Source organism: Rutilus rutilus (assembly GCF_951802725.1).
Source record: "Rutilus rutilus genome assembly, chromosome: 14".
NCBI classification, from domain to species: domain Eukaryota; kingdom Metazoa; phylum Chordata; class Actinopteri; order Cypriniformes; family Leuciscidae; genus Rutilus; species Rutilus rutilus.
In genome coordinates, this window is record NC_140219.1 from 37,130,047 (window position 1) to 37,146,181 (window position 16,135).

The window sequence follows — 16,135 nt, forward strand, 5'->3', positions numbered from 1 at the left end:
TAGCAACGGCATCCTATGTAGCATGGAGCAGTTGTTCTGACAACCTTTAACCAGAGATGGGCACAAATACATCAAAAAGTATTTAATTAAAATACAAGTAATTTGTAATTTGAAAATACAAAAATATATTTTTTACAGTCTTCTGTAGTGTAAGTGTGGCGTTAGGTACATGTAAGAGTCTAGAATATTGCAATATTATTGTTTAGTGCAGAAGATGCGCTTTTAACGTACATGTTGCCACATACTGTCATAATAAAATATAATTACGCATATAACAATATATTTGTATTATTTACACAAAAACTAGTTAACGCTGCTGTGAGCGTGTTTCTAATAGCGCGGCTGTGACAAAGTTGACAACTTTCTCTCTTCCGACTGCCATTATCTATTTTTTTTACTCTTTTTGAAAGTTGTGAAAACACTGTTGTGGCGTTTTTCTTTTGCTATTTGAGCAAATTGGAACACAAAAATATATATTTAATGTAGTCTTTCATTCACTGCTATAGAATTTAACCCAACTATGATGCCTTCCACTTCTAATAGACACACTTTTATGATAGATAGACACACTTTTATGATGGACACATGCACTTTTATGATGGATAGACGCACTTTTATGATGGACACATGCACTTTTATGATGGAGACATGCACTTTTATGATGGAGACATGCACTTTTATGATGGACAGATGCACTTTTATGATGGATAGATGCACTTTTATGATGGATAGATGCACTTTTATGATGGACAGATGCACTTTTATGATGGATAGATGCACTTTTATGATGGACAGATGCACTTTTATGATGGATAGATGCACTTTTATGATGGACAGATGCACTTTTATGATGGACAGATGCACTTTTATGAGGGACAGATGCACTTTTATGATGGACAGATGCACTTTTATGATGGACAGATGCACTTTTATGATGGATAGATGCACCTTTATGATGGACAGATGCACTTTTATGATGGATAGATGCACTTTTATGATGGATAGATGCACTTTTATGATGGACAGATGCTCTTTTATGATGGATAGATGCACTTTTATGATGGATAGATGCACTTTAATGATGGATAGACGTACTTTTATGATGGACAGATGCACTTTTATGATGGATAGATGCACTTTTGTGATGGATAGATGTACTTTTATGATGGATAGATGCACTTTTATGATGGATAGATATGCTTTTATGATGGACAGATGCACTTTTATGATGGACAGATGCACTTTTATGATGGATAGATGCACTTTTATGATGGATAGATGTACTTTTATGATGGATAGATGCACTTTTATGATGGAAAGATGCACTTTTATGATGGACAGATGCACTTTTATGATGGACAGATGCACTTTTATGATGGATAGACGCACTTTTATAATTGACACATGCACTTTTATGATGGATAGATGCACTTTTATGATGGATAGATGTACTTTTATGATGGATAGATACGCTTTTATGATGGACAGATGCACTTTTATGATGGACAGATGCACTTTGATGAAAAATATACCCATTGACTGTCATTATAAAGCTTGGAAGAGCCAGGACACTTTTTAATATAACTCTGATTGTATTCTTCTGAAAGAAGAAAGTAATATACACTTAGGATGACGTCAGGGTAAGTAAATCATGGGCTAATTTTCCTTTTTGGGTGAACTATCCCTAGGACCATAGACATAAAATACAAATAGGACTACCAAATTGCCTATCACAGTTTTTGGCAAGTAAATCACGTGATGTGACACATCCTATTGACCCTGTTCACATTTCTTCGCAACTTTCAAAAAGAGTAAAAAAATAGATAATGGCAGTCGGAAGAAAGAAAGCTGTCAACTTTGTCACAGCCGCGCTATTAGAAACACGCTCACAGCAGCGTTAACTAGTTTTTGTGTAAATAATACAAATATAGTGTTATATCCGTAATTATCTTTTATTATGACAGTATGTGGCAACATGTACGTTAAAAGCGCATCTTCTGCACTAAACAATAATATTGCAATATTCTAGACTCTTACACGTACCTAACGCCACACTTACACTACAGAAGACTGTAAAAAATATATTTTTGTATTTTCAAATTACAAATTACTTGTATTTTAATTAAATACTTTTTGATGTATTTGTGCCCATCTCTGGTTAAAGGTTGTCAGAAGAACTGCTCCATGCTACATACAGTAGGATGCCGTTGCTAGGGGTTGGCAACCAAATGTAGCAGGACACAGCATGCTGAAACACTAGAGCAGCAACAGCAGCGGTGATTCCGAAACAGCTAAACAAATTGTATAAACATTATTACAGAAATTAGTTATCACCCTGAATTGTAATCTGTTTGTCTGTTTCGTTTTTTTTTTTTTTGGTACAAATTGCTACTTAATGTAACAGTTTTAATCAGTAAATACTTTTAAAGCTACTCCACACATGACTCCTGTGTGTTTTAGTCTTTCAGCATTTAGTTGTCAGTACCTTTGTCTCACACTCCAAACACCAGGATTGAACACTAACCAGCCTAACCCAAAATCCTCAAATCCCTTTTTTTATTTCAATAGAATAAATAAAGCTATCCCACTTGTGTAAGAATATTAGAAATAGACATTGCAATACAAATAATTGATATTGCATAAATATGCAAACGATATACTGTACATACAGAAACAGAGCACTATACAATTAACACCAGTTAATGGTTAACTTCTTTCTTGGATCTTGTTTGAATTGACAGGCTATTATAGGCTTGACATTGAATTCCCTCTAAATGTGTTATGGGCCATGAGGACTGTCTGGTTAGTAAAAAAAAAATCAAAATATGATTTCATCCAGTAAAAGTTAACTTTACATGGTAATTTGTTTATTTTAACAACAACAAAGGGAAAAGAATGCTACCGATTACAAATGGAATGTTCAATATTTTTTATTTTTTTTGCCTACCTATGAATTAAGAGGCATTGTTAACTCTTACTTTCTAATTACATGTACAATCAAGATATCAGATGAAAGCTTATCTTCCACTCTTTCTAAAGGTGTGCTCAGTTTGTTTCTAGCATAAAGTATCAGGAAGATAAGGCTCACGATTCATGAATATAATTAAACCGTTTTAGCATGTTTGGGTGATTCTGGGAGTTAAAGCCGAATTTGAGGTAACATTGTTTTGACCCTAATTACAAGTTTCCAGCAGCTTGTTGACCGGGTTGGCCACCCAGGTTGTGATCCTCAGACATCATAGATTTCATTTTTATATGACAACCTTTTACAGCAGCCCATGTCTGCTAAACCCCCTTTGCCCCCTGGGTACCCCGGCGGAGATAAATTACGACATCGGAAACCGAGAGCTACTTGCAATAAAGCTAGCCTTAGAGGAGTGGAGACACTGGTTGGAGGGGGCCCAGGAAAGTTTCACTGTACTTACCGACCATAAAAATCTCCAATATCTCCGTGAAGCCAAACGACTCAACCCCAGACAGGCAAGATGGGCTTTATTTTTCACCCGTTTCCCTTTCACCATCTCCTACCGTCCTGGTACAAGAAACTGTAAAGCTGATGCTCTATCCCGCATTCACACACCCGAAGAGAAAACAGAAGAACCTGAACCCATCCTACCTCAAAAGATCTTTGCATGTCCCATCCAGTGGTCACTTGATCAACAACTCTCCTCCAGTGTCTCCGAACCATCTCCGCCGGGGTGTCCTCCCGACCGTACCTAAGTTCCCAGGTCCCAACGCACCAATCTCACTCACTCTGCACATACGTCTGTGGGCACTGGCCATCCAGGGGCCAACCGCACCCTCTCACTGCTACAAGATCGCTTCTGGTGGCCAAATATGGCCAGGGACGTGAGAAGGTTCGTACAAGGATGTCATGACTGCGCCATCACAAGGACTCCACGTCACCTCCCATCCGGCAAGCTCCTTCCGTTGCCTGTTCCTCATCGACCCTGGTCACACCTAGGAGTAGACTTCGCTACAGATCTACCTCCATCTGACGGTAATACCTGCATATTTGTAATAATTGACAGATTCTCTTAATCCTGCCGCTTGATTCCCCTAAAAGGTCTTCCCACAGCCATGACTACTGCAGAGCTCCTCTTCAACCATGTATTCCGGTACTATGGAATTCCCGAAGATATTGTATCCGATCCAGGTCCACAATTCATATCCCGAGTGTGGAAGGCATTCTTCAAGCTCCTTGGTGTGACCATTAGCCTGACTTCTGGATACCACCCTCAGTCAAACGGCCAAACAGAGAGGAAGATCCAAGAGATTGGTCGCTTTCTACGAACCTTCTGCCACGGCCACCAGAACTCTTGGAACCAATTCCTAGGCTGGGCAGAGTACGCGCAAAACTCCCTCCGTCAGGCTGCTACTGGACTCACTCCCTTCCAGTGCGTGCTCGGCTACCAGCCTCCACTGTTCCCATGGTCCGGGGAACCCTCCGATGTTCCCTCCGTCAACTATTGGTTCCGAGAGAGTGAGAGGGTCTGGGACGACGCACATCATCACCTTCGAAGGGCAGTGCGCAGGCAAAGGTTCCAGGCAGATGCTAGGAGGAAGCACCTGTATGCCATCACCTCAAGCACTTATAAGCACACACTTCACTCTAGCACTTTGTCTGGTCTCGTACATGAGTAAGACTTTCCAAGCCTCATCGCTTACCTCGAAGAAGTTATTTTGTCAAATTATCTCCGTCTTCCCGTCTGTGTTCCCGAGCCTCCTGTGACTTCCATATTTGTCTTCCTCCTCGTCTCCTGCTATTCATCTCCATCTCTCCCAAACACTTGTGTGTGCTTATACCTCCTCGTCTTCGTCCAACATCTTCAAAGACTGTCAGTATCTCCGGATCCATTCCCTTCGTTATTATTCTCCTCATCTTCAGTTCCCGTTATTACTTTTCTATTGCATCAATAAACTGTTACTCATCACCATCTACCTGTTCTGAGTGTCTGTTCCGTTACAATTATAGTGGCCAACATGATCACGTTTATCACAGAATCTTGTTCAAAAAACACTAATACTACACAATGAAATCAATTCACCAAGTTTTATGTCGAAAACCAGCAAGTAACAAATAAAATTAGCATCAATATGCACTTTTTTTAAATTTACATAAACATTAAAATAATGACATTAAAGATGATGGCCAGATTTTAAAGTAGTGTCTTGCAACATTTTATCTACTAACATGTACAAGTTCAAATAAAGTTTTGACAAAAAAGGTTTTATAAAAAGATAAACCTCACATATTTCAGCCTTTAAATCATTTTTATAAAAAGAATGAGTCAAAAAAGATAAATTACTGACATTTACAATGCACTTTAGCTTATCTTTTATTATTAATAGTAAAATTCGGTCCGATTTTCCTATGCAACCATGCACTGCGCTCTCCACAACACAAAGAAGTTTTAGTAGCTATGGATTTCCACCTCCGAGAAGCGCTTGCTGTACAAGATTTATTTACGGAGAAGAGAAAAACACCTGTAGTGTTTGGGTGCACCCCCATACTGAAAAGTTTAGTTTTTTTCATCTGCTGCCCCTGGAAAAAAATTTCAATTATGTTAGTATTACAGTTAGTCGCCTATCATTATACTGTATAGCAGTTACAGTGAGATTAAAGTTGCTGAATTAATTGTGAGTCATGCACAATATTTTCTGATTATGAAAAATGTGAAATCAGTGTGTGACGTACTGAAGGATTCGCACTGTAAACTGGAGAGATTGAGGTCAGTCACATTCACAGACAAGAAAGAAAAATTGTTTGGATATTTGAAAGAGAATAAAGAGTTTGTTTTTCTCATTTCTGCTAATGTAGGATAAGGTGCTGTCGTATGACAGATGAAGGTTGTTCTGCTCTGACTTCAGCTCTGAAATCAAACCCATCACACCTGAGAGAGCTGAACCTGAGCGAGAATAAACTAGGAGTCCCTGGAGTGAAAAACCTCAGTGATCTACTGATGAACCCACAACTCAAGCTGGAGAAACTACAGTTAGTATCATTATACTGTACAGCAGTTACAGTGTGATTAAAGTTTACGGTTTATTTTATTTAAAGGCAACTGGACTCAAGTCTCCTCATTTATAGCACTGCACTTTCTGGTGTTTCTCCATCTGAAGAAAGATTCAGAAACACTATTAGTTAATGGCTTGTTATGTGTATCAGTAGAAAGAGCATTAAACTGTGAAGCATTTGAAACTTTGTGGCTATAAAATTGTTTTATATACTGAAATCTGACAAATCTTTGCTGTGAAACAATACAGAAGTGAGAACAGACTAAAAACAGCGTAACAAATGACAGTAGATTATTCTGACAGAGTTACAGTTATACTGGACTAATGGTGCTTTACACTAAATCTTAATTTATTAAGCAAAATGTGTATTCAGAGGTTGTAAACTATAACTGACTTTGAATTAATTGTGAGTCATGTACAAGATTTTCTGATTATGAAAAAGTGAAATCAGTGTGTGACGTACTGAAGGATTCACACTGTAAACTGGAGAGATTGAGGTCAGTCACATTCACAGACAAGAAAGAAAATCTTTTGGATATTTGAAAGAGAATAAAGAGTTTGTTTTTCTCATTTCTCCTAATGTAGGTTAAGGTGGTGTTGTATGACAGATGAAGGTTGTTCTGCTCTGACTTCAGCTCTGAAATCAAACCCATCACACCTGAGAGATCTGAACCTGAGCGGGAATAAACTAGGAGACTCTGGAGTGAAAAACCTCAGTGATCTACTGATGAACCCACAATTCAAGCTGGAGAAACTACAGTTAGTATCATTATACTGTACATGTTGCACACTTAAAAACAGACTGTCTTCTCTTTTGCAACTTTATTTTGCCAGTTCTGTTGGAATTATCTTTTTAACACGAAGCAACACAACATCTTCTAACATCAGCGATATAGCCTGTGTTCACTTCACCTGGCTCAGTTTTTTTACAGAGACAGAGTTACAGTTATACTGGACTAATGGTACTTTTCACTAAATCTTAATTTATTAAGCAAAATGTTGTAAACAAGAGGTTGTAAACTACAAAACTGACTTTGAATTAATTGTGAGTCATGTACAAGATTTTCTGATTATGAAAAAGTGAAATCAGTGTGTGACGTACTGAAGGATTCACACTGTAAACTGGAGAGATTGAGGTCAGTCACATTCACAGACAAGAGAGAAAATGTTTAAAATCACTTCAACAGTTTAAACCAAGACACTTTATACTCAATATCTCACAAGAGTCTGAGTTCACATTACATCATATCATATTATATGTAAAATTCTTCACCTTAATGATTTGTTTGTAAAATAATCTCTGTTTGTGTCTTTCTAGTCTATATGACTGTGGCATTACAGATGTTTCTTTTCTAACTCAGTCTTTGACTAACTCAAAAGCACTGCAGTTTTTAAAAGAGCTTGATCTGAGACTCAATAATATAGGAGACTCACAGCAGCGACTCAGAGACGAGCTACGAGACTCAAACTGTGTCCTGAGGTGAGGAAACATCACTTTATGATATTAAAGAGATCTTCATTTACCTCTGATATGTGAACAAACCTTTCAAACATTCAACAAGGAAATTTTCATTAAGCTTTATTGCAACACAGGGTTTGTGTGAGAACAAAATGTAATGTTCATTAAAATGTTTAACACAAAGGAGGAAAGAGAACAAAAGCTCACTGTCACAGCTTTATACATCAACACCTGCTTTATTAACTGTGTCAATAATAGTGAATCATTTCAGTGTGAAAACAGACTTGGTCAGATTGTAGTAAACGCTGCACTCCTGCTAATATCAGTGCAGTTCCAGCTTCAGCTCACAGCGTCCAGCTCACATGAGAAATGTCTCTGTCTCTAGTGTGTTTTTACTGTGACAAGCAACACGTCACACTACTTTACACTTACTTTACTCTCAGTTATTTACTAAGAGCCTACAAACATGTTTAAACATGAGGACAAACGGCTTTAACTCGTGGAGATTTAAATGAAAGGTTTTAACTGAAAGTAACATTAGTATTTGCTCGCTGTGGTTTATTCCATACGCCGTACACTCATCAGTGTGTGTTTCTCCTTTACAGAGACTCAATAGGAGTCGCAGGTCCTTCTGCAGTCACACCAACACACACACACACACACACATATGAACCTCATTCATCTTTTAAATCTATTATACTGAAAACTCAAATATTGTTTGAGAAATATCTCAGTAATTAATCTGATTACAGTAATTTAATGTAAATTCTTTTTACAAAAAACAAAAACAACAACAGTAATTAAAATATTATAAAGTAATAAACTTGCACTTTGTTCCACTGAACACTGATTGTCTTCTCTTCTGGTTTCTCCTTACAGAGTAGATGAAGATTAATCACCAAACGTCCCTAATAAATCATTACATCAGTTTAAATCTGTGAAACGGAGATGAGAGGATCAGTGACCATCAGGAGATCCACAGAAGAGCCTCATTACTGTCTATGAGGAGAAATACATGTGTGATTAATGTGTGAATGTGTTTCATACAGGTGGAAGAGACTCAGACTTTACAATTAAATAAAGCAGCATGTGTGTTAGCATGCGTATTAGAAACATGTGATATTGACTGATTAATGTTGGTTTAGTATTCAGCCAAATGATGGTTTAGTTTTATTTGAAGGTGGAACAGAGGATGAAGCAGCTCAGATGAGTCTGTCCGCAGAAATCTTCAGGCTCTTCAGTTTAAGGCCTACAAATATAATAATGTCTGGACTGAACTCATACATTATTATTAAAATGTTTCTAATCATAAATGTGATTGTCAAGTATATTTTTTTTTGCATGATCTCAACTACTTATCATTGTCTCACCTGCATTTTATGCACAGAATATATTTGTTTGTTTGTTTGTTATTCTGTTTTATTTTATATTAAGTTAGCTATGTGTGTGTGTGTGTGTGTGTGTTGCTAATGCACAGATATTCAGTATATTGCCTTTGTTCTGTGGATGGAGTCTCTTCTCTACACACCAACTAAACATTTTCACTAGTATGTACCTTTCACTTGCTCTGGTCTAGATAGTCAAATGCATTTTATTAAGAAATCATAATCTATTTCATCACATTTACATTCACATGATAATACAATTATAAATATACATTTAAGAGCAACAATATTTGTTTGAAAAGTTCACTTGCTTGTTGTGAGTATTATTGAAGCTACATAAGCAGATTCAGAGAGATTCTTATGCTTAAAAAAGGTTTAGTTTAGATGTTAAACATAAAAGCGTACGAGCAATCTTCAGATTTCTTTGAGGAGAAACCATGTGCTGGTCTAATATATAAAGACAGAAATTGTCCCAGTGTATGTATATTTAAAGGGATAGTTTACCCAAAATAAAATGTAAATTGTCGTCATTTGTTCACCCTCATGTCATTCCAAACATGTATGACTTTCTTCTATGGAAACACAAGAGAAGATATTTTGAGAAATATCTCAGTGTCTCTGATTGGTTGCCATCATTCTTCAAAATATATTTTATGTTCCACAGACGAAAGAAATGAAGAAAGAAAAATACAGGTTTAAAGCTACATGAGGGTGAATCAATGTTGACAGAATGTATATCTTTGTGTGAACTATTCCTTTAAGGCTTCTAACACTTGTGACAGGAACAAGGAAATGACAGCTTCTGTTCTTCAGCAGCGCTCTGTGTTACTGTTTGTTCTATTTGGTGTTGTCTGTCTTTTGGAAAGAGTTATTATGGCGGAAAAGAGCTTTCAAAAATGTGTATCTCCTTGTCCACGTTTTTTATCTGAAGGAGATACTCATGCTCTTTGTGTGGTTTGTTTGGGAATGGAGCATGCTCAGGCAGCACTTGAGGGTGCTGCCTGTGAGCACTGTGAGAAAATGCCCCTGAGAAAGCTCCGTTCCCGCCTGGCTCTATTCGATAAAGAGTCAGGTCAACCACGTGCTCCCCGTGGATCAGGACCCGCGTCTGCTGAGGCAGCGCGGCGACTGCATTCATGGGGATCACAAAAGGATTTAGCAATGGATGTTGAGACGACCGAGGTCCTTTCTCAACATTCCAATGCTGAATCCGTTCGTCCCGCTCAGGGTTCGGGAGCCCGCACTGCGGCTTCTCCCGGCCTCGAAACGGACCCGATGCTTCACTTATCTAGCTCCGAGGAGTTAGATATTGTGGGTGTCGAGGCAGAGGAATGTGTGACACCGCCATCCCATTCCCCTGCTTTTGAGGAGCTGCTGGACGTTGTGACCAGAGCGGTGGCAAAATTAAATATTGAGTGGCCACCGCAGGTGCAGGAAACGGCTGTTAAAAGTAAGCTGGATGAACGTTTCCTGCAAACCCAGTCACAACCTCCACGCCGTAGTCTGCCATTTTTTCATGACCTCCACACCGAGGTGTCGAGGACATGGAATAAACCCTTCTCCTCCCGTGTTTCCGGACCCAATACACACATATATTCTGAGATAATGGGAGCGAGGGAGATGGGTTATGGGAGGATGCCGCGGGTGGAAGAGACTTTCGCCTCTCATCTCTCTCCCGATGCGGCGTCATCTCTGCAGGCTCCGGCGCTCCCCACCAAGCCCTGCCGTACAACATCAGCTTTGGTGGGGAAGGCATATATGGCGGCGGGTCAGGCTGGTAGCTGCCTGCACACTATGGGGCTGCTTCAGGCATACCAGGCTGACATGCTAAAAGAAATGGATGACAGTGGGGAAGTCTCCTACGACGATGTTCGCGAACTTCGTCGTGTGGTAGACGTGTCTCTCCGTGCCACCAAGGAGACGGCTCGTGCTATCGGCCGCTCTATGGCAGCACTGGTGGCTACGGAGGGGCACCTGTGGCTGACGCTAGCGGGTATCGGCGACAAGGACAGGGCTTGTCTGCTCGATGCCCCCCTCTCTCCTCGCGGCCTCTTCGGCGACGGTGTTAATAATGTCGTCGAGAGGTTTCAGGAGACGAGGAGGCAGTCAGCCGCATTCAAACAGCTGATTCCCCGCCGTCATCCCAAGACTCGCGAGCCTGCCGCCAGGGGGCAGTCTCGTGAGGGTGCCGCCTCTAGCTCCTCACATGTCCAGCAGCAAAAGGAGAGTGTTGCCTCCCGGACGCCCCCGCAAAAGGCCTGGCTCCGGAGGAAACTCTCTTGGTCGAAAGCCCCGGCTCAGAAGACGGATCTGAGGACCGTCATTCAGGGCAGGAAGGCTTCGGCCAAGAGGCCATGACGGGATCCGCAGGCCTCAGAGGGTGTCCCCCTCCGTGTGACATTTTTAAAACTTCGCTCCACGGAGCCCTCAGGAAATCGATGTAACCAGACTCTGGTTACACCCATTTCTAACGAATGTACGGCACTATCTAAAACCCTGTCTCATTCGACCCTCTTGAGGTCTGCTGAAAAAGAGAAGAAAAAGATTCAGTTACGTCCTGCCAGTAAACTGCTTCAGGTCACTGTAAAATCTGCTTTATCACCTGAGACTAGCCCAGAAAGACTCATCCCGCTTTCAGATTATTTAGACGCCTGGAAAGGCCTTCCGAATATATCGAAATGGGTTCTGGATATAGTTAAGAAGGGTTATAGGATCCAATTTAAAATTCAACCACCTCATTTTCAGGGGGTGTTGCACACTTTGGTTCCTGCTGATCAAAGCCAGGTGATGGAAGATGAAGTTAATTCCCTTTTAGCAAAGGAGGCGATAGAGGTTGTCCCCGTTCGGGAGAGGGAATTCGGTTTTTATAGCCGGTACTTCATTGTTCCTAAAAAGGATGGTGGACTTCGTCCTATAATAGATCTTAGGGTTTTGAACAGATCTCTGAGGAGATTTAAGTTCAAGATGCTTACTATACCTAATATCGTTCAACAAATTAGATCCGAGGACTGGTTTGTGACGATAGATCTTAAGGATGCTTATTTTCATATTTCCATCATTCCTTATCATAGGAAATTCCTTAGATTTGCTTTTGGGGGAAAAGCTTATCAATATAGGGTTCTTCCTTTCGGCCTAGCCTTATCTCCTCGCACGTTCACGAAATGTATGGATGCATCCCTTGCTCCATTGAGACTTCAGGGGATTCGCATTCTTAATTATATAGATGATTGGCTAATTCTTGCAGAGTCAGAGAGCCTGGCAATCCAGCATCGAGATGTTGTTTTGCGTCATCTTCAGTGCTTGGGATTAAGACTCAATGTTAAGAAGAGTTCCTTGTGTCCCCAGCAAAGAACAACATTCCTAGGGACAGAGTGGGATTCGCAAGCCATGCGAGTCCAACTAACTCAAACTCGTATCGAGAGTATCTTAACTGAGGTCAAGACGATTAGGCTAGGTCAGGCCATCACTGTAAAACGATTTCAAAGAGTTTTGGGCCTTATGGCAGCCGCTTCAGTGGTAATTCCCTTCGGCTTGCTCCATATGAGGGCCCTGCAGTGGTGGCTCAGGACCAGGGGGTTTTCCCCGAGGGGTAACCCCTTCCGCACGATTAGAGTTACGTCCAGATGCCTACGTGCTCTAGTCAGCTGGAAAGATGTTCGGTTCCTGTCTCAAGGCCAGGTGTTGGGAACTTCGGGTCACAGAAAAATTCTGACCACGGATGCTTCCCGCACTGGCTGGGGTGCGGTTATGGAGGGCCGTTTCACCCGGGGGGTCTGGGAAGACCGCCATCTTTCTCGACATATTAATTTCCTCGAGATGATGGCAGTGTTTTTCGCCTTTAGGCATTTTCTCCCAGATCTCAGAGGCCATCATGTCCTGGTTAGGTCTGATAATGTATCTGTGGTCTCTTATATCAACCATCAGGGGGGCTTGAGGTCTCGACCTCTGTGTAAGTTAGCCCATCATATATTACTGTGGTCTAAGGACAAATTTCTCTCTGTGAGATCCATGTATATACCTGGGGTTGAGAATGTGGGAGTGGACACCCTGTCGAGGCAGGGGCCGAGGCTCGGGGAATGGAGGCTTCACCCTGAGGTGGTGAAGCTCATTTGGGAGAGATTTGGCCAGGCGGAGGTGGATTTATTCGCTTCTCATGAGAATTCTCATTGCCCGCTCTGGTTCTCTCTTTCGCACCCTGCGCCTTTGGGCCTGGATGCTATGGTACAGACGTGGCCGAGGCGACGTCTGTACGCCTTTCCCCCGGTGTCTTTGCTCCCTGGAGTTCTGGAAAGAGTAAGGAGGTATGGAGTAGATATTATTCTTGTAGCTCCATTCTGGCCGACACGGATTTGGTTTTCCGACCTGGTTAGTCTCCTGGCAGGCTCCCCATGGCAGTTACCAATTAGGGGAGATCTGTTGACTCAGGCGGCGGGCTCTTTATTCCACCCGCGTCCTGAAGATTGGAATCTTTGGGTCTGGCCCTTGAGGGGGTTTAGATCTCTTTAGTTCTAATTTCTTCCGGAACTCCTGGCTATGCAGGATAATTTAAGGGAGGGTGAACCCAGTGTTTACTGCCCATTGACTTCAGTACGGGAATTTCTACACCCTTCCGGGACCTCTCATCCATGTTCAGAGCCTCTATGGCGCATTCTGCCTCCGTATGCTCTGAGGGTGGGCACGTGGGACCGTCCTATAACCTCCATTTGATCCTGTAGCTTCTTGGATGAATCCTGTTGTTGCAGGCTGACAGGTGACCCCTGGCTCCTGTCGGCGCTGCAGGGTATTTTGGAATTATAAGCTTTCTCTCATCCCCGGTCTCTATAGGACCGGAGGCTTTTAATTTTTCAGGTATTTATCCTCTGTTGCATGGACGGTGCAAGAGAGCCTGGTTTTTGGGCTTCCAAAGAAAGGAGTTTTCCCTTTAGACGGGTTAGGAGTTGAAAGAAGGACCTGCTTAGGTTATACAGGTCATATTTCAATTTTGAAGTTGCTGAGGCATCTTTCCCTTACCACACCAAATAAGGATTATGATTCTTAGTCTAGTGGGATTTTGTTAACTCCTGGCGTAGCGCCTCTGAGTGTGCCAGATGTTTCACACCAGGGGCGCCTGTTCTCGGTGGGGGCTAGCTGGTACTCGTTCCCCGTAGCGTTTATATTAGACGCAGCGGGAGTTCCCCGTAACGAAGGGGAACGTCTCGGGTTACTGGATGTAACCCTGGTTCCCCGAGAGAGGGGAACGAGACGCTGCGTCCCTTCTCCCCACCTTCGGGGCGCCCCGAGAGCAGCTGCTTTGAACCTTGTCGAAGCTGTCATTTCCTTGTTCCTGTGACCCTTATATAGCGTCCGGGTCACCGTCACATGTGACGTCATGACGCACGATGACGCGCACCAATCCAGATTGGAATAGTTGTATAGTGACTTCAGATAGCGCATGCCGAAGGCATTCCCCGTAGCGTTTATATTAGACGCAGCGTCTCGTTCCCCTCTCTCGGGGAACCAGGGTTACATCCAGTAACCCGAGACGTTCTCTTCCTGGTCACCAGGGTGCGACGGCCTCAGATGAGGGCGTTAGAACAGCCATATCAGCCAGAGCTGGTGAAATAAGCGGTGGCCCTTTAACCCTCTGGGCCCTAAAGGTATTTTGGGGCCCTGGAGAAGTTTTGACATGCCCTGACATTTGTGCCTTTTTCAGTTGCTTAAAACCTTATTAATGGCTAAAGTCTGATTACACTGTATTCAGGACAAACAGGGCTACAGTAATATGTGAGCAACATGTACATAAAAGTTAATAATGAATTAAAAAATTTATGTTTATGCGTGGTTTTTAAAATAATAATAAGTCACTGAAATAAGTCCATATAACTCATAGTAAACATTTGTTCACAATACTTTTTTTTTAACTGCATCTTGTAGCCTAGAGTTTTTTCTTCAAAACGATGTAAAAATCATCCTGAGCACTCATTCATACAAAACAATATAGTCATTTAACTTCTGTAAGACACTTATTGGGGCGTGACTCATCATGAATAATGCTGTGATTCACACCTGAAGAGACAAAGACCTTCTCCTGGGAATATCATGAGGAATGTGACAGAGGGAACTATAGAGAATGACTGTGAGGAGACTTAATGATTGAATGTATTGTTTGTAGCTTATTCACAAAATCAAGTTTAAGTTAAAAGAAGTAATCTGACTATACATTAGGGCTGGGACGATTCCATACTATCACGATACATGGGTGCCGATACGGTATGTATTGCGATTTTTTTTAAGAATTGCGATTCTACAAGTATTGCGATTGTTTTTTTTGTTTTGTTTTTAACACTAGACCATGGGGAAAAGTTAAATCATACACTTATATAGACTGTACATGATGTATAAGATGAGGCATATTTACAAAAACAATTTTTCTGACTTATTTCTGACTTATTTCAGATGCATATCATACAATACTACATACTCTTTAATAAATGATTCAATAACAAATATTTTTTTTAACAGTCACTTTGTGGTGAAACAATGTAATCGATAAATTTTAAAATATTTTAAGTGCCACGTTTCTATCAAAAGCTGATTTACTCTATTTTGATCGCTGGTGTTGTTAGGGGCAAATTCTGTGTTGCACAATGTGTATGTATATATATATATATATATATATATATATATATATATATATATATATATATATGCGCATGCATGTTCACATTTAATTGCTGTGTTTTCCTTTGTGTGAATTGCTGTTTCCTTTTCTGTGGTTTGTTGTGTTTCTTTTGTTTGCAAGCAGTATTCTCAAGCCACGCCTCTATTTCCTATAAATCAATGAACTAATAAGTTATGGACTTTGGGGTAGAGCAGTGAATATGTTCCCCTATAAAAGTGCAACAACTGTGACTGGGACACGTGCTGGCAGCACCGTGCATTCGTAACTGGAAGTCAACACAGCAAGAGCGAGGGGGAGAGGGAGAGGAATCACGTTTGCACCTGCATCGGGAAGTGAGTGTTTCACTTGCGGTGAGACTGCTTATGGCTTTGTTACCCCTTTTCCACCAAGGCAGTGCTGGTGCCGGTTCGGAGCTGGTGCCTACTCGCGAACCAGTTCTTTGTGTTTCGACAGCCAAGGAACCGGTTCTCGGCCAGGAAAATTGGCTCCAAAGCGGCACCAACTCTTTGCTGGACTAGACCCGTTCTTTTACCACGTCATGCTTACGTCGGGGACTGGGGGCGGGGTTATTGTCGAACTTCTTCTGGAACGTAACCTCCGTCTATAGTAATC

The 16,135-nt window shown here is 41.4% G+C and overlaps 1 protein-coding gene across 4 annotated transcripts in view; it reads left to right on the forward strand.

Annotated features, from left to right (window-relative positions):
• The window catches only part of LOC311304235 (uncharacterized protein), an 807,935-nt gene that overhangs the window by 528,703 nt on the left and 263,097 nt on the right, over positions 1–16,135 (forward strand). For all 4 annotated transcript variants that reach the window (XM_084431142.1, XM_084431143.1, XM_084431145.1 and 1 more), the window contains 2 exons: positions 5,822–5,995; positions 6,604–6,777. In XM_084431142.1, coding sequence (XP_084287268.1) covers positions 5,822–5,995; positions 6,604–6,777 — 348 coding nt within the window. The remainder of the gene's footprint in view (positions 1–5,821; positions 5,996–6,603; positions 6,778–16,135) is intronic.